The sequence below is a fragment of the Cannabis sativa genome, chromosome 9 (genome assembly GCF_029168945.1).
Source record: "Cannabis sativa cultivar Pink pepper isolate KNU-18-1 chromosome 9, ASM2916894v1, whole genome shotgun sequence".
Taxonomy (NCBI): Eukaryota; Viridiplantae; Streptophyta; class Magnoliopsida; order Rosales; family Cannabaceae; genus Cannabis; species Cannabis sativa.
The window spans coordinates 49014140-49033427 of NC_083609.1; the positions used below are offsets into that span (position 1 = coordinate 49014140).

The 19288-nt window shown below is 29.4% G+C and overlaps 1 protein-coding gene across 1 annotated transcript; it reads left to right on the forward strand.

Moving 5' to 3' along the window:
* The first annotated feature begins 7433 nt into the window (after positions 1-7433).
* LOC133031449 (uncharacterized mitochondrial protein AtMg00310-like) lies at positions 7434-7874 on the forward strand. Its single transcript, XM_061104947.1, has one exon. It carries the CDS (start codon positions 7434-7436, stop codon positions 7872-7874), a length of 441 nt encoding a protein of 146 aa, XP_060960930.1.
* Positions 7875-19288: the final 11414 nt, after the last annotated feature.

A 19288-nucleotide genomic window follows, 5' to 3' on the forward strand; every position in this document is an offset into this window, starting at 1 on the left:
AGAGCTGAGTGCTTGTCGAGTTCAAACACAAATTATGAGCTGTAGCAGTCGAGGTCTAACACAGACCATGAGCTTCGTCTTTCGGGGGAGGCGAGTTGCATTAGACCAAGAGAAATGTCTTGGGAATGAAAACAGAAACAAACAAGCAAAAAAATCCTAAATCCAAGAAAAAGAGATGATTATGAATGTTGAAATTGAAAAGTGAGAGTATTAGGGAGTACGTTAAGTTGGAGAAGAATCCACTCCTTGGTGTTGGTAGCAGTAGATCAATGAGGATCGGGGTGTGGCACTGGCTGGGTGAGAAGACGAAGAAGAGAAAAATAAAAAAAAAAATATGATTTTAAAATATTTTTTTTTAGTTTTTTTTTTAATTATTTTTAATTAAAATTATGATTTGGATTGATAAAAATTAACATGTGATAAATTATTAGCATCTGACGGATCCGTTAGAAAAAAGAGTGATAGACTTAAAAAAAACGTGACCTTGGGGACTATTACTGTCAATTTTTAAGGTTGGAAACTTATCTGCATCAAAAATAAATTTTGGAATATATATGCTGTAATTTTTCTTATATATAATAATATTTTAATATATAACCTTTTATAGGATATATTTTTGTTTTTTTTTAAATCTATTAGCAAATAAAAGGATAAGTAGATACTAAAAAGAAATAACTCGATTACTTAAAAATAAAATTAATAATTTTAATTTTGATTTGCTCTTATTACTAGAACATTTAATTATTTTGTTTTCTAACTTGTTGGTTAACAAAATATTAAAAAACACCGAAATAAAAATAAATTTGTGAGTTTCTTAATTTTGTGGTTAGAAATGAGTTTAATGTGAGTGAATAAGAATAAATGAAATATACTTTTATCTTTTTTAAAAAAATAGACTAGTAGTACAATTAATAAACATTTCTTGTTTGCCTTATTACTATAATTTCTCTTCTATTTTTCAATGTAATATTCAGATTTAAGTTTTATTCTTGTTAATAGAAGAATAATAAAGCATAAATATGGAGAGAGATGAGAATTTTTTATAAAAAGTTATTAAGTAAAAAAATCTAAACAAAAGAAGTTGTGTAAATTAAGTAAAAATAATATTATTTATTAAAAATAAAATAAAATAATAATTATTAAAATACTAGGGAGATATGTTAGCATGTACTAAACTCTATCTTTACTATCATATTCTCCAACCTCTTATCACCATTGGATCAATAATCAAGGTACAATAAAATGTCACTACCCATAAGGACAAAACAAGTGTTTCTACCGTAAAAGTGTCCTATATATATATATAAATATATATATTGGAAATGTCTATGGTAAATACCTTGGTTTTGTCCCTATGGTAGGGATACTTTTCTAGCCCTTGATTATTCATCTAATGGTAATAAAGTTAAGGAAACATGATAGTAATAATGGACCCTAGCTTATAGTATTTTTACATATTTTTTGTCTTTACACTATTGTCTTATTCTTCTTCTTCTTCTTCTTCTTTTTTTATTTTTTTTTTAAATTAAATTTAATAGTTATTTTATTTTAGTTTTTTAGTACACTTAAATTACATAATTAGTATTTTATTTTTATATTTTTTTATATTCTTTTAAAGATATTTTTTTAATATGTTATTTTCAAAAATTATTTATTTTAATAAGCTTGTTGATGACTCTTTTCAAAATTTATTTTCTAAAAATGATACTTTATGTATTTCTTAAATTTGTTTTCTTTATAATAAAATCAGTTCTTGAGCAATACAACTTTCTGGTTCATAAAAAAAAATCTAATAAGTACAATAATTCATAATAAAATATAAATTAATATGTATACATCAATGTATATTTAAATAAGTATATAATCAAGTAACTCATATTAAAATAAATGAGTAATTTACGGTATAAATATCTAAGTTTAACTTTCGATTGCAGTAAATATTTTAAGTTTAATTTTTGACAGTAATAATACGTACCTAAGTTAAAATTCTGGAACTTCCCTAGGTACCTGGCCATTATGTGTTAAGTTAATGGCTACATGGCAGACCGTAATTAGTCTAGATCATTAAATTTTATTTTTTATTTAAAAATTAATTTAAATATACCAATAAAGAAATAACACGTGTATAATAGGTAACTAGAAAAGTTATAGAAATATAACTTAGGTATTATTACCGTAAAAAATTAAACTTAGGTATTTATCTACAATAAAGAGTTAAACTTAAGTATTTACTCCATAAATTATTAAAATAAATTAATAAACATTTTTTTAATTCATATTAAAATAAATTAATATTACACATGATTGTGTAATTGGTTTGAATTTTATTTGTAGGGATGCTAATCAAGTAGCACATATTGTAGCCAATCATGCATTGTAAATAATGTTACATGTGCCATTTGGATTGGGATTGAACTTTCTTGTGCTCGTCATGCTTTACTGTTGGAGTGGCAATTAGTGTTGGTGTGTCGTGTTCGTGTTGTGTTGAGGTCTTAAATTTACTAATAAGTTGCTGACACGAACACGACACGTGACACGAAGAAATTAAAAAACACAGACACGAACACGACTCGAATAAGTTCATGTCGTGTCAAACCCACAAAATCACATATTGTGTTGGCAGGTTGTAAACTAAATTGTTGATTTTAATGTCATCATGTCATGTTCGTGTTATGTTGAATTTTGAAATTTATTTTAGATGGTAGACACGAACATGACCCGTAACATAAAAAAAATGATAAAATACAAATACAAGTAGCAAATTTTTTGTGTCGTCGTACCATTTAAATTATTTATTAATTAGACTTAATAAAGTCTCTTAATTAACAAATAAACCTTTAAATCTCTTTTCTTCACAATTAAGCCCTAGCTTAGAGAAAATTCATAAATAAGACATAGTCTAATTTTAGAATTATAATTGATTAATTAAAATCAATTAACTGAGTCTTACAAGCAGTATTGTCTCAACTAGTATGGGGACCATGGACCTATATAACCGAGCTTCCAATAAGAAGATCTAGAATTTATCAAGTAAATTCCCTAACTTATAAATTTCTTATTACACCACTATAGATTTACAATTGCACTCTCAATTATATAGAATGCTCTATATGTTCCACGATATAGATATGCTATGAAAATTTAACCATCGTTTTAATCTCAATAATTGAAGATCCTCTATAGATGATTTACATCGAGTAGGGATAAATTTACCGTTTTACCCCTCAATGTATTTTATCCTTTAAACACTTAGCTTCCTATAAATGATATTTCAGTAAACTAATATAATCATTGAAATAAGAGGTCTTCTATTTATCTCTATTAAGCTAAGCTCGAAGGAAATCATCATTTCACTTCTATGTTCAGACAGAAGCTATAGATTCCATATCTATGACTAGCGCTCCCACTCAATTGTACTATCATGTTCCCAAGCTGTACGTGTGACCCGAACCAAATAGTAGGCTTTGACTAACAACTTTAAGAACACAAATAACACTCTTGAGATCGAACCTAACCATGTCAGGATTATGATCTTTTGATCTGAGATCAACCAGTGATATTGACTTAGAAAGATACAACGGTAAGATTATAATATCTTTACCAATATCAATATCGGTCCCAATCCAATGTATACTCCATACATCTGATACTAGCATACTTTGTCAATATTCTGGAAAGAACATAACACTTATCCAAGGTGTAAGTAAGCTTTATCGCTGACTATCACATCACTGTAAATCCAGTGCACTGATGAATCATGAGACATTATCTTTTGAAGCATATAATCACAATTACCTTCCACTGTGTTGACATCACTGTAATTGTAAATAACTATATCTTCTGTACTTAACATAAATTGTATATTTTAAACCATAAACATGAAAACTACATGTAACCATAAATGATTTCTAATCATCTATTGATAACAAATCAGATTATATTGAAATAGGTTTTATTTAGGGCATAAAATCCCAACATGAACATGATAAAAAATCAAGATACTGCTATAACGCTTATAAAGATTATTGGTATATATGTATGTATGATGACAAAAATATACCATCATCGTAGTCCCAGCTAGCTTGTTTACTAAAACTAGTTGTGTAAATAGTTACAATTCTATGAGGACTAGTATCAGAAATCATTCTCCTCGTCACTCTAACATCGTTCCAAATTAGTGAAGGAAGATTTTTGTCAGGCACATATCTCTTTGACACCTTTAAAATCATTTTTACACGTACATAAATATGCATACTTTTTAATACCGAGTTGTATTAACATTAAACTATTGTTAGAGGAGTTCATGTTGTTAGTGTTCTGAGTTGTTACTACCTAGTCACTGTTCTTAAGCACGAATATAGTGAGTGTTAGTTAGAATTAGTTGTAGGTGGTAACTTATGTGTATACCTTCCTTACATTGCAATCAGTTCTCCATGTAGAATAAGAGTAATATATGACTCTCATTATAAAGAAGGTAAACTAAAAAAATAATCTCATGACAATTATAATACAACTATAAATAAAGTATATATAAAAAAAAACGGTTTATTAATTTTACTAGAGAAATACTTTTGTAAATAAAAAAGTTTAAAGCGTAAAAAAAAAAAATCATGTTGATATAGTTTTGTAATTCTATGTAAATCTTTCAAAAAAAAAAATGACACTTCTTTACACCCACCCATCGTATTATATTTTTGTTATCATCACTGTCCGACGACCTTCATGCAGCTGCTGCCGCACTATTTATCGACAACCTGTAGTTGTCATTGCCCATCACAACCACAAAAATAATAAATCTTTTAAAAAAAAGTTTATTTCTTGCTTTCTGAATAAATAAACCTAAGCAATTTCATGTACCGTTCATCACCATTTAAATTATGCTTTTTTTTGTTCTTTTCCATATCAGTAGCCAAATAAAAAAAAAGAAAAATTAAATTGGCCTCCATTTATCAAAGTCAATGTTAGATATAAGTTAGTTATTTTATTGATTACCCACAATTATTATGATAATCGGAGCACTATATATTATTAGATTTAGATATTAGAAAACTTAAATATATAATGCTGGTGTGACCTTGAGACAGTAGATAATTTAAATTTATTTATATAACAAAGCATAAAAAGGTATAAAAGAATTATTATTATGGTAGTGGACCCACATCTACATCTGACAAGAAATAAAATGCTCATGGAAGATAAATAAATTAAAAGAAATATGAAAAACTCCTTAGTTTTTTCACAAACAGCTAATTTTAAATAATAATCACTACACTATAGTACTTTGTTCCCTTTTATTCTCAACTTTTAGAGATGAGAGAAAAAAAAAGTTATGGAATGATCTGAAATATATATATATATATATATATAAATAGGGTAGGTATAAGAGATTAAGAGCTTCTATCATCCTTATATGGAATGCAATTAAAAAAAAAACTATTTTCTTTGACAGAGTTTTAATGATTTTTTTTTAATGCAAAGTTTGTTTTTTTTAAAAAAAAGAATTAGAAAAGAAACTATTTTCTTTGACAGAGTTTTAATGACATTTTTTAAATGCAAAGTTCTTTGACAGGATTTTATCAATAGATAAAACATGATAATTTAAAAAAGAAATAAAAAACTACACAATCTATATTTTTTTAATCTCATTTTTTTTGTATTGTTCATGACTATGTTTTTTTGTAGTTTATTTCAGATCATACTTAAAAATTTTATTTTAGCTTTAATAATAGTGATAGTTATTTTTTCAATTAATTTTTTTAAATGAATTTAGTGAAAAAAATCTATTTAAAAGAATTTCATAAGTAAAAAATTGAATGAATTAAAAAAATGGTTATCTTATTTTGAAATAATAATGCTAATCTCTTAATTGTTAGCTGTTATTTAAAATAGTTATATTATTTGATTAATCTTATTAGTTTTATTTTTTTAAAAAAAAATCTCAGTTTTTATTTATATTATTAAATTTAAAATTTATTAGTAGTATGATGTTATAAATTTATTTTTATTTTAAAAGAAAAAAAAAATTTCTGTTAATTTAGTTATAGTTAATTAATTACATATTAATTAGTATTTATATAATTAAAAAAAATAAAATATAACAAATATAAAAAAAAGATACAATATGTTTAATATTAATTGATTTAGCATTATTTTAAAATATATTATTTGATACCTATAAATAATATTTTAAAAATTTAATATTTTTATTGGGTATATGTAAGTCTATATTAGTTAATATGCACACTCAAAAGTCATACAGATCAATGATTAAAAAAAATGTTCCTATACTATGAGAACAAAATAAGGGTATGTACTATAAAATTATTCTATATATATATATTATATGTAATAGAACTATAGAAGTAAGACTATTCAATCCAATCTAATAAAGTTTTTTTTTTAATGCTTTTACACTTATTCCATTCATCAAATTTTGAAAATCCTCATCCAGTAGGTCATTCTAATTTCTCATTTAACCTCCAATTCAATTTAATTTTTAAGGTAGCCTTTGGTTGGAGAAAATGAAATGGAATAGAATAGAAAGAAAAAATCTTTTATTCTATTATTTTGTTTAATTTTATTTTAAAGGGTTAGAATGTCATTTTTATTTTTTATATTTTTAATTCTTCTAACTAAATGCCACGGATTTGTTATGTGAGTTTTAATACAGTAAGAGAGAGTAGATTTAAAAGATTATAAAACTCAAAATAAAAGGGAAACTTACAAAAATACTGGAATTTGGGTTAACTTTTACAAAAATACTGTCACACGGAAATCTTTTCAAAAATACTGTGTTTTAATAAAACACCAGTAAAACACAAAGCAGAACAACTCAAAACAACAGTAGAACACCAGTAAAACACTAGTAGAACACCAGTGAAAACTTAACACTGTATACTGCAGTATGAAACTTATAAAAAAACACAGTAAAAAAGTAAAAAATACCGCCTGGCAGTATTTTTGTAAAAAAATAGCAAAAGTTAGTATACCATGTAAATTTCCCAAATAAAAATCGTCCGGTCCAAATTTTCTGTCTCCCCTCTGTCTTTCTTATAATAGCTTGACATGTATCTTATTTATTTTAATCTCACGTGATTGTTAAAAGAAGGAAACTTTTGTTAACACGGTTAGTTATTTTTGGGCTGCTACTTATCATAATTTTCGTCCACTAAAAAATTTGTTTTCCTTTTTATGTTTATAAATCATCCGTGCAAGGTCAGAATTTCGCCAATAGATTGGGAGTTCGTCTTGTGACTCATCATGCTAAGTATTTGGGGCTGCCTAGTTTTGTGGGAAGAAGGAAAAAAGAGGTGTTTGAGATCATAAAAGATAAAGTATGGAATAAACTCAAAGGGTGGAAGGCTTCCATGTTCTCTCAAGCCGGCCGTGAAATCCTAATTAAAGCGGTGGTTCAAGCTATTCCAAGCTATGCAATGAGTTGCTTCCGTCTTCCCAAGAAACTCATTAAGAACCTTCATAGCTTGGCTGCCAATTTCTGGTGGGGGGATACAAAAGACAATAAAAGGCTTCATTGGTGCACTTGGGACAAACTTTGCAAACCCAAAGAGGAAGGAGGTCTCGGATTTCGGAGTCTCAATGAATTTAATCAAGCTCTTTTGGCAAAACAAGGGTGGAGACTAATCTATAATCCCCAATCTTTGCTAGCTCGGGTGTTGAAAAATAGCTACTACCCCAATGTTTCTTTCATGGAAGCGGGCTGCCCCCCGGGAGCCTCTTGTGTTTGGAAAGGGATATGTTGGGGTAGGAAAATTCTGCAAGAAGGGGCTCGTTGGAGAATAGGAAATGGTAGAGAGGCTCGGGTTTGGGAAGATAAATGGATACCTCGGCCTTCTGGAACTACTCAAAAAACCTGAGATAGAACCACAAACTAAGCTTCATTATTTTATCAATACGGATGGATAGTGGCAAATTGATAAAGTAAAGAAGCACTTTCATGAGGAGGACATCCCTTGGGTCCAAGGAATCCCTATAGACTTGTATGTAGAGGACACCTTTGTTGGGAATTATTTTACCAGGATCTTAGATCTACTCACAAGTATGTTTATTAACATCCTAAATATGAACTTTCTAAAACGATAAAATAAACACATATAAAGTTAAGAAAACCTTACATTGATGCAGCGGAATAAATGTCTCCTTCCACTCAGATCTCTAACCCTTGATTCCTTTCTGTAGCAGAGTATAATCAAGATCTGAGCCCGAATCTCCTTCTTCTTCAAGCTTTGATCCTTCACAGTCTTCCAATCTATGATTGAGTTACTGCTTACTGTGTGTGGGCACTTACTCTTTCACTAGGGTCACGAAAAAGATGAAGGAAAAGAGGGAGAGAGGTTTCGGCCAAGGTAGAGAGTGAGGGAAGGCTCAGTTTTTCTGAAGAGAGAAATTTCTGTCAGAAAGCTAATGAAAGCATGTTTTGTGAATGAGCCATCACTTTCTATTTATAGGCAACTTACTAGGTTTAGGTTTAGAATTATTTGGCATTAAAATAATGAAAATATTAATTTGAAAAAGCCTTATAAGTGGCCGGCCATAGGTGTTGTAATGGGCCCCACTTAATTTTGCAATTTTATCAAATTTTATCTCTATTTTCTCAAAAATGCCAATTTTCCAATTCTAACCTTTTAAATGCCAAAACTAATTATTTAATAATTAAAATACATTATTAAATAATATTGTCATTTAATTTAATTATTAATTAGACATATAAAGTCTATTAATAAATAAATAAACCTAGAAAACTCTTTTCCTTACAATTTCACCCCTGAATAGTGAAAATTCATAAAATCAGACATAGTCTAACTTTAGAATTATAATTGATCAATCACGAATCAATTAATGAGTCTTATAAGCAGAATGTTCTCAACTAGAATGGGGACCATGGATCTATATGCTGAGCTTCCAATAAGTGAACCAAATTTACCAAGTAAATTCCTACTTATTAATTCTTCGTTGAATCCACTCTTAGAACTTAGAATTGCACTCTCAGACTTATATAGAGCATATTGTATGTTTCACGATACCAATATACTATCTCATTTAACCATTGTTATAATCTTATTGTGATTTAAAGATCCTCTATATAGATGATTTACATCGAGATGGGATTTCTTTACCGTTCTCACCCCTCAATGTATTTTGCCCCTTAAAACACTTAGCTACCTGTAAATGGTGTTTAATGATCTAATAATTAGTCAGTTAAACAAGAGCTCATCCATTTACTTCTATTTGCTAAGCTCGAAGGGAATCATCACTTAACTTCTATACACCAGTAGAAGCTATAGATTCCATATTTATGTTCAGCACTCCCACTCAATCATACTATCATGTTCCCAAAATATACGTATCACCCTGACCCAAAAGTAGGCTTAACTAATAAATCAAAGAACATGAATAGCACTCCTGAGTTGAGCCCAAGCATATCAGGATTTAGATTCTTTTCAATCTTAAGATCAACTACTGATATTGACTTGGAAAGATATGTATAACGGTAAGTTTGTAATATCTTAACTTAGTTGCAATATCGGTCCAGTCCAATGTATACTCCATACATTCGAAACTAGTATACTTTACTAATGTCCTGGAAAGAACATAACACTTACTCCAAGTGTAAGTACACATCATCGCTGATTATCACATTAGTGTAAATCCAATAACACTGATGAAACAGGGACCAAAGCTTTTGATTCATATGATCACAATCACATTCCACTGTGTTGACGATACTGTAATTGTGAATAAACATATGATCTGGATTTAACTGATTTTGTGTGTATGAATGTAATAAACATATTAAACATATTAAACCATTAGCATGTAAAATTCATGCAAACATCAATCACTTCAAATTTCTTATATTGATAACTAATCAGATTGTAAAGAGTTTTATTTAGGGCATAAAACCTAACAACCTTGACTTGGCCTTACACTCCGAATGGTCAATACATGGTGAAAAGTGGCTACCGCATTGGAAGAGAAATAAACCTACATCCCACAAGAAGCTCTAATATGGAAGACATCCATAAGTGGTGGAAAATGCTTTGGAGCATGTCCTTACTGTTGGAATTTATTTTACCAGGATCTTAGATCTACTCACAAGTATGTTTATTAACATCCTAAATAAGAACTTTCTAAAACGATAAATTAAACACATATAAAGTTTAAGAAACCTTACATTGGGTGCAGCGGAATATAATGACTCCTTCCGTTCAGATATCTAGCCCTTGATTCCTTTCTGTAGCAGAGCATTATCAATATCTGAACCTGGATCTCTTTCTCTGAATCTTTGATGCTGAAACTCCTTTGCTGATGATCTTTCTTCACGATCTTCCTCACTATGATTGAGGTATCACTTGATGTGTGTGAGCACTACTCATACACTAAGGATTTCGAAATTATCAAGGAAGAAGAGAGAGAGTGGTCAGCTAAAGATAGGGAGAGAGAAGGCTCAATTTTTCTGAATAGAAAAAGTCAGAAGAAAAGTGTGTAATTTTCCTGAAGCCTTCACTATCTATTTATAGCATTCCACTAGGGTTTGATTTGAATTATTTGTCATTAAAATAATGAAAAAATCAGTTTAAATTTCCTACAAAAGTGGCTGGCCCTACACTTAGTGGATTGGGCCTTGCTTTTTGCAATTTTGCAATTTTAACACCTTTTGTATCTGATTTTCTCAAAAATGCCAATTTCCTAATTCAACCATTTAAATGCCAATTCTAACTATTTAATAACTATAAATAATTATTAAATAATATTGTCATTTATCATATTTATTAATTGAACCATACAAAGTATCATAATTAACAAATATGCCCCTATAAACTCTTTCTTTACAATTTCGCCCTTACTTAGTGAAAAATTCACAAATAGACATAGTCTAATTTGAGAATTATAATTGATTAATCAAAACCAATTACATGAGTCTTACAAGCAATATTATCTCAACTAGTGGGGGGACCATGGGTCTATATAACCGAGCTTCCAATAAGTAGATCAAGAATTTAGCACTAAAATTCACTAACTTATTAATTCTTCGTTGAATCCACGCATAGAACTTAGAATTGCACTCTCAGTTATATAGAATGCTCTATATGTTCCACCATATAGACACATCATTAGTTATCCATTGTTATAATCCTAATGTGATCAATGATCCTCTATATGAATGATCTACATTGTAAAGGGATTAGATTACCGTTACACCCTACAATGTATTTATTCCTTAAAACACTTGACCCCGTATAAATGATATTTCAGCTTATGTGAAATGAGTACTCCACCATTTATGTTCGTTTGGTCAAGCTCGAAGGAGATCATCCTTTGCTTACTATTCGCCAGATAGAAGCTATAGATTCCATGTTTATGATAGCGCTCCCACTCAATTGCACTACCGTGTTCCCAAAATGTACGTATCACCCTGACCTAAAAGTAGGCTTAACTAACAAATCAAAGAACACGAATAGCCTTTCAAGATTGAGCCTAATCATATCAGGATTAAGATCATTTGATCTAGGATCAACTAGGCGATATTGACTTAAATAGATATTACGGTAAGTTTAATAAATCTAAGTCAAAGTTCAATATCGGTCCCTTCCGATGCATACTCCATGCATCCAACCTGAGCTTTACTTTAACCAATGTTCTGGAAAGAACATAGTATTTCTCCAAATACAAGTAAACTCTTGTTGTAGATTATCATATCAGTAAAACCCTGTGTCTGATAAATCTAGGAAACTTTATTCACATAGTTATGTTTACTTTCCAATGTGTTGACGGCACAATAAACAGGATCAAGTATGTGAAAAGGGTTTCAGATGAATTTATACATTATGTACATATAATCATGAAATAAATCATGTGAACCATGCAACATTAAATGTTATTTCTGATCTATATTAATAAGTAAATCTGATTATATTGAAATGAGTTTTATTTAGGGCATAAAACCCAACACTTACCTCCCCGAATGAAGCTTTTTGGATGGAGAGTTTGTCATAATTGGCTGCCAGCAAAAACTAACTTAGCACATAGAGGTATGGATGTTAATCTTAGCTGTGATTTATGTGGTCATCAAGCTGAAACTCTCACCCATGCATTATGGGGTTGTGCTAAAGTTAAAACTATCTGGAAACTTGTACCATGGTACAACAAATGTGCTCATTTCAAGAATGGATCTATGTTTGACATAATGGTGACTTTAAAGGAACATCTTGACAAGAGTGAGTTTGAAGAAGCCATTAAAATAATGTGGGCCATTTGGGAAAACCGCAACAGATATTGGAATAAACTCCCAGTCATGAATGGGATTCAGTTGTTGGATTGGATCTTCACAGCCTACCCCGACTCGAAAAACAGAAAGGAGCAGCCTACGACCCTAGACATGAAGCACCAGCAACCGAAAAAGTGGATTCGGCCACCAACTGGACACATTAGCATCAACTGTGATGCTGCTATGAATACCGGTACTGCTGGAGTAGGCACAGGCTTCATTTGGCGAGACTAGGAAGGAAAGTTGCTGATTGCTGGTATGGTTTATCATCACAGCTGCTGCTCGGTGGAGATGGCTGAAGCCTGGGCCATTTTGGAAGCTCTCAAGCACCAACCTCACACAGCCAACATGCCCCTTGAAATACAATCGGACTGCAAAAAGATTGTTGATGCAATCAAAAACAGGGACAACAAGCTAAGTGCTGTTAGCACTTTGCTTCACCAGATTCAAGTTAGGATGGAAAGTTCTAATTGTACAAACATTGTTCATGTTCATAGAAACAATAATGAGTGTGCCCATATGTTAGCAAGGAAATGTCTTGATACTAAGAATACTCATATTTTCACTCATTCTTTTCCTAGGTGGTTAGCTACCTTTTGTAAAGCTGACCTTCCTTGATTTTGTTCCTGTTTTGTTAATAAAGTTTTACCTTCAAAAAAAAAAAATCATGTTATTTTTCTGTGTGTCGGAAAGAATTTTAACAAAATAATTATATGATTAAATATACTATTTTGTTAATATTATAATAATTCTTATATAATCTTCATTTATAATATAAACTAGGAAACAAACCGCGATTCACGTGGGGTTGTCTTTTGTTTAGTGATAATTAAATTATATAACGATTTTAGAATGTTTTGAATATTGTATTTTGATCAATATATGTCTAAACAAATATTTTCAAGATTGTATTTGATCAAAATATTAAAATTATTTATAAGAAAAATTTATATTTATTGAAAAATTTATGTTTTAAGTAAAAATCTATATTTGAGAATGAACATTGATAGTGAAAAATTAGAATGAAATTTGTGTACATGTAACTAGGGCCGGCCCAAACATTTTAGGAGCCTTGTGCAAAATTTTAAAATTGGGCCCTTTAGAAAGAAAAAAAAAAAAAACCATGTAAATTAAAACTACAATTTTATTAGTAGCTTTTTTTAAAAAAAAATTGCTTCATAAATTTTCAATTAATTTTTTTTTATTTATGTATAAATAATAGGAAAAAAAAGAAAAAAAAATAGGCCTTTTAAAAAAAATAAATAAAAACTTGGGCCTTAGAAAAATGAGGGCCTTGTGCAATGGCCCAAGCTGCCCAATGCTTGGGCCGGCCCTGCATGTAACATATAAAATGGAAAATAATTCTATTTTTATTGTTTGAGTCTGCTATTAGGAAACCATCCTTGCACCAATTAATGTAAAGAAAATTATTTTGAAGTGTAAAAATGAAAAAAACCCTACACAATATCATAATAATATAAAATTTATGATAGTAGATAATAAAAAATAATTAAGATTTAAAAAACAGAAATGATATCGTATTAGTAAATCAAAATACACCAAACTCTTTTAATTTAAAACTTGTAGAAAAAACTAGTGTATCTTACTTTGATACAAATATAAAAAAAATTAATAATATTTTAAAAAATAATTTCAAAAAAGACTTAAACGTAAGTGATGAGTTTAAAAAGTTAATAAATAAAATATTACTTTTTTTAGAGTTATCATTTTTTTTGAAAAATAAAATAAAAAGATAAAAACTGAGTGAATTAAAGAGTGAATAAATATAGTTTATATTAATTAATATTATAAAACTAATAAAAAATTAAAGAAAAGAGAGAATTAAGGAGGGGTAAATGGCGGCAAAACCCCCAATACTTTGGTTTTAGTTTCACTAAACCCCCACAACCCAAATTTCTGCGGGTAAACCCCCAAAACCACTATTCTGTTAGCAAGAACACACTTTCGTCGAAATTTAGCTGTTAATTGCTAGGTTGGACTGGACCGAGAACACGTGGCACAATTTTATTCGTCCACGTAAAAAATTATTTAAAAAAATTAAAAAATTAATTATTTTAAAAATAAAAAAATAAAAAAATTCTTTTTCATTTTTTTTTCTTTTTTCTTTTTTCCTTTCTTTCTTTTTCTTTTTCTTCTTCTTTTTTTCTTTTTTCTTTATCTTTCTTTTCGTTTGTTTTTCTTTTTCAGCTACATCACACTTCTTCTCTCTCTCTCTCTCTCTCTCTCTCTCTCTCTCTCTCTCTCTCTCTCTCTCTCTCTCTCTCTCTCTCTCTCTCTCTCTCTCTCTCTCTCGAATAGTTGCAGGTGGGCCGCCGCAGTTGCCGAGGACCACCAAGCCAGCTCCGTTGCCGTTGCCGAGGACCACCAAGCCAGCACCGTCGTCGTCGCCGTTGCAGACCGACCCAGGTGCAGCCAACGAGAACCGCCGCGGACAAATCGATCTCAGCCCCAATCGATCTCAGCGCCGATCGATCTCAGCCACGGTTGATCTCCTCTCTCTCTCTCTCTCTCTCTCTCTCTCTCTCTTCCTCTCTTTCCCGATCTCCTCTCTTTCTCTATATATTTAGGGTTTTCAAATAATAATTTTGGGGTTGATTTCGTATATACGTATATATATGTGTGTATTTGTTGGATTTAGATTTGTTTGAATTAGTTTGAGCCTTGTTTTGTTATTGTTTTTTTTTCTGTGATTTGAATGGTGGTGGTGGTAACAGTGTGATTGAGGAAGAAGATGATTTTTTTGAGTTTAGTTTTCAATGTGATTTTTCTGGTTTTAGTTTTGGGAAGAACTTGATTTTTTCTGGGCTTATTATTTCAGGTAGAAGAAGAAGAGAATGGTGGTGATGGCTGGGAAGAAAGGGAATGGTGGTGGGTGGTGGAAGGAAGGAAGATGGTGGTGATGGGGATGGCTGGGAAGGAAGGAAGATGTGGTGGGTGGTGGCTGGGAAGGTTACTGTGATAAAGAAAAAGAAAGAAAGGAAAAAAAGACAAAGAAAGAAAGGAAAAAAAGAAAAAGAAAATTATTATTTTTTTTTTATAATTATTTTTTTAAATTTCAAATTAATTTTATTTTAATTTTTTAATTTTTTTTAAATAATTTTATACGTGGACGAATAAAATTGTGCCACGTGTTCTCGGTCCAGTCCAACCTAGCAATTAACAGCTAATAAATTTCGACGGAAGTGTGTTTTTGCTAACAGAATAGTGGTTTTAGGGGTTTACCCGCAGAAATTTGGGTTATGGGGGTTTAGTGAAACTAAAACCAAAGTATTGGGGATTTTGCCGCCATTTACCCAATTAAGGAGAGAACATATAATACTCATTAGAGAGATCATAGAGTGTCACATCACCGCCTCATACTTCTTTTTTTTTTTTTATATATATATAAATATATGGATAATAGTAAAATATCAATTAAAATAATAATGTATTTTAAATGATTTTACCTTAATAAAAAATTAAAAAGTAAGAGAATTAAGGAGAGATTAATTAGAAGTGTTTCAAGTGATTTTAGACCGCCACATCACTGTCTCATACTTCTCCTTTATATATATCTATTTTATATAAAGTGTGCCTATATAACAGAATTCTTGGTTTATGAGAAATTCATGGGTGACTTTTTATTTATATTAAAAATAAAATGGTTTATGAGAAATTCATAGATCACTTTTTATTTATATATAATAAAATAAATAAAATAAATATCATTAAATCAAAAAAAAAAAAATACGATTGACCCTTTAGGTGATGATTTTGGCATATATATGTTAGGGGTGTACGTCGGTCGGTTTAGTCGGGTTATAGCATATTTTTATTAACCCAATATAAATATCGGGTTGCAAAATTTAATCGTAACCCGCCCAATGAAAATTTAGAAAAAGTTCAACCCGCCCAATGATTTTGTCGGTTTGGTCGGGTTAACCCGTCCAAACCGTTCTTCATTTTTTTTTTTATAATTATTATTGTTCGTTTCTAGAATTCAAGTAACAAAAAAGTTAAAAAAATAAAAATATATTATTTATATTTCAAGTTAAATAATGCTATAGTTTAAATTAATTTTAAGAACTTTAATATAAGATAAATATAATTGAGTAAACATAAAATAATTGAATAAAATAATAAAAAAAGTGATAATATAGTGTAGATTTTAAACTTTAACTTCAATATCCAAATACATTAAAAATTATTAACTATAAAATCTAAGTTTTAAGTTAAAAATTAAAATGTCCAAACTTTAAATACAAAATAATTTAACTAATAAATGTAATTTATATAATATAAGATATACACTTTTATTAAAAAATATATAAATCGGTTTAATTCGGTTTATTCGGGTTAATTGGGCGGTTTAGAATAATTTGTAAACCACCCAATATATTCATTGGGCGGGTTGGATTTTCATTATATTATTTCGGGTTGTATTTTTTGTCGGTTTATTCGGTTTGGTTTGGGCGGTTTATTCGGGTTGAGCGGTTTGTAAATTTTATTGAACACCCCTAATATATGTGTATGATCATGGAACATTAGTGTTTTAGTTTAATTGACATTTTACAGAAACAAACGGATCTATTGAAGTCGAATAATGATTCTTCAATGTTTTTAAAATTCTTATGCTTACCTCTTTGTGTTTCAATTATTTGCAATCTTTTATTTCTTATAATCTCAATAAATACCTAATATTGAGATTAATATTTTAATTGTTTAGAAACTCTAACAATTAGTGGATTATGATAAATGATTCAGTTTAATGCTTCACGATTTTGAGTTTTTTGTGTGTTAATATATTGCATTCAGTATACTTTCAATTTGTAACACCATTATTTACATTAATTAATGTAAAATGTATTATTTATTTATTGTACACATTAAAAATAATTTCAAACAATAATTAATAATATTTTTTCTTCAATTATTTATTGTATTATTTGTAAATAAAGTAGAAAATACCTAGCATAAAACTAAGTATACGTGCTTGGCACGTAGTATTTTTCTAGTATATAGATATATAAATAAATAAAAGCGGTTCTAGGATATTTTTTAAATTGTCACTCTTTTTATTTATGTAAGAAGATTTTTTTTTAAAATTTTTACACATATTTTTTACGTTTACAATAATATTAATAATAAATTTTGGATATATCTATAATACACCATCGAAAGAGTTATTTTGGTAGATACTTATTTTTTATGACATCCAGAAAAAACAATTTACTCTATTTTTTCAATATTCGTGAACATTTTAGTTATTTAAGACTATCTCTTAATTTTTTTTTAAAAAAATGACAAGTAGTTTACAATGCCAAAAATAAATTTTAAATATTGCATTGCATGCATGATTATTTTTTTTATACACGTGGTAAGTAACTATTTGAAAACCTTATTTTGGTACTATAAATTATTTGAAAATTTCTAAAAATTTATAAGTAGTCATAAATAGCTACAATGCGCAAAATTATATAATATATATATATATATATATATACTAAAAAACTTTTTTTAGGTGTTGAAACAGATAGTGAGATCTACCAAAACACCACTTTTAGGAGGTGTACTACAGATGTTATACCCATATTTCGAACAGTTAATAATGGGTACGGCTGCATGACATGTGTACAATGAAGGGAATAAATTACTCTGTACAGATTATATCAAGAATAACTACTATTTTAATCCTATAAATAGCATGGAAGACATTGTGTGTTGTTTTACTTTTATCTGTTAGTATTTTTTTTTTTGGTTGACTGATAAAACTGGTTTCAGTTATATTCATTGTTTATCATTTATGTATTGTTATGATTTTTCATTAGATCAAAACTAGTTTCACTGGATTCACAAGTTCGAATTGAGTTTCAGAGGTTTTGAGGGTTCTATAATGGGGATTCTTCATTTTATGATGTTATTGTATCATTTTTATATTATAATTTTTTGTATTGTGTTTTTTCAGTATGATGTTAATAAAACTGGTTTTTTTTTTTCTGCTTTAATTGAAATAATTAGTTTCTTTTAATGTTGATGAAAACAGTTTTTAAAATTTATATCATTTTTACATTATATTTTGTTTGCATTGTATTTTTTTCATTATGTTTATGAAACTGGCTTTTATTCTGCATCTTTTAATGAAGAATAATTTGCGGCATAACCTCCTTAAGTGGCTACATTTTTATAACTAACCCCAAATTCTAAAATTTTGGTGGTAAAACCGTCTAAACTCATGTTCTGTTAGCAGTTTAACATTTCCATTCATTTTTAGCTGTTAACTGCCATGGTGGAATGTCTACGTGGACACAGTGTACATGTGTCACAATTTTATTGGTCCACGTAAATAAATATTAAAAAAAAATTAATTATTTTAAAAATAAAAAATAAAAAAATTTCTTTTTCTTTAAAAATTAAAAAAAAAAAAAAAACTAAAAAAAACCCTAATTCCCTACGCCCTCCTCCTCCTCCTCCTCCTTCTTCGTCTTCTTATATATTTTTCTCTGCTAAAAAAAACCATAACCTAAACCTAACACACCTCTCCCTCCCTCAGTTCATTATCGCACAGCCACCCATCCAAACACTACCCAAAACCCAATCGGACCCAACAATAATCAAAACCCAACCAAACACTACCCACAGTAATCAACCCCACAAACCAGTAAGCAAAGCCTCACCTCTCCAATCGGACCACCAATCGCACCAACAAATCCCTCCAAACAGACCCCAGCCCACCACCATCCACAACTACTGAAACCACTACCACTAATATCGAAACCTATTTGTTAGTTCTTAATCAAACAAAATCAAAATAAAACCCAAATCAAATTCAATTCCAACAAAATCAAACTAAAACCCATCAAATCCAACAAAAGCAAACAAAAATACAAATCAAATGAAAAAAAAATACTAGATCCAAAAAAGAACAAGATTGTCCTTCCTTAGCTCAGAAGCCTAACTCCAGACAACTATCTCATCCTCAAGCTCGTCAAGATTCGAAGCTTC

Coding starts and splice junctions, on each gene's coding strand:
- LOC133031449 (XM_061104947.1), top strand. CDS start 7,434: ATGAGTTGCTTCCGTCTTCCCAAGAAACTCATTAAGAACCTTCATAGC.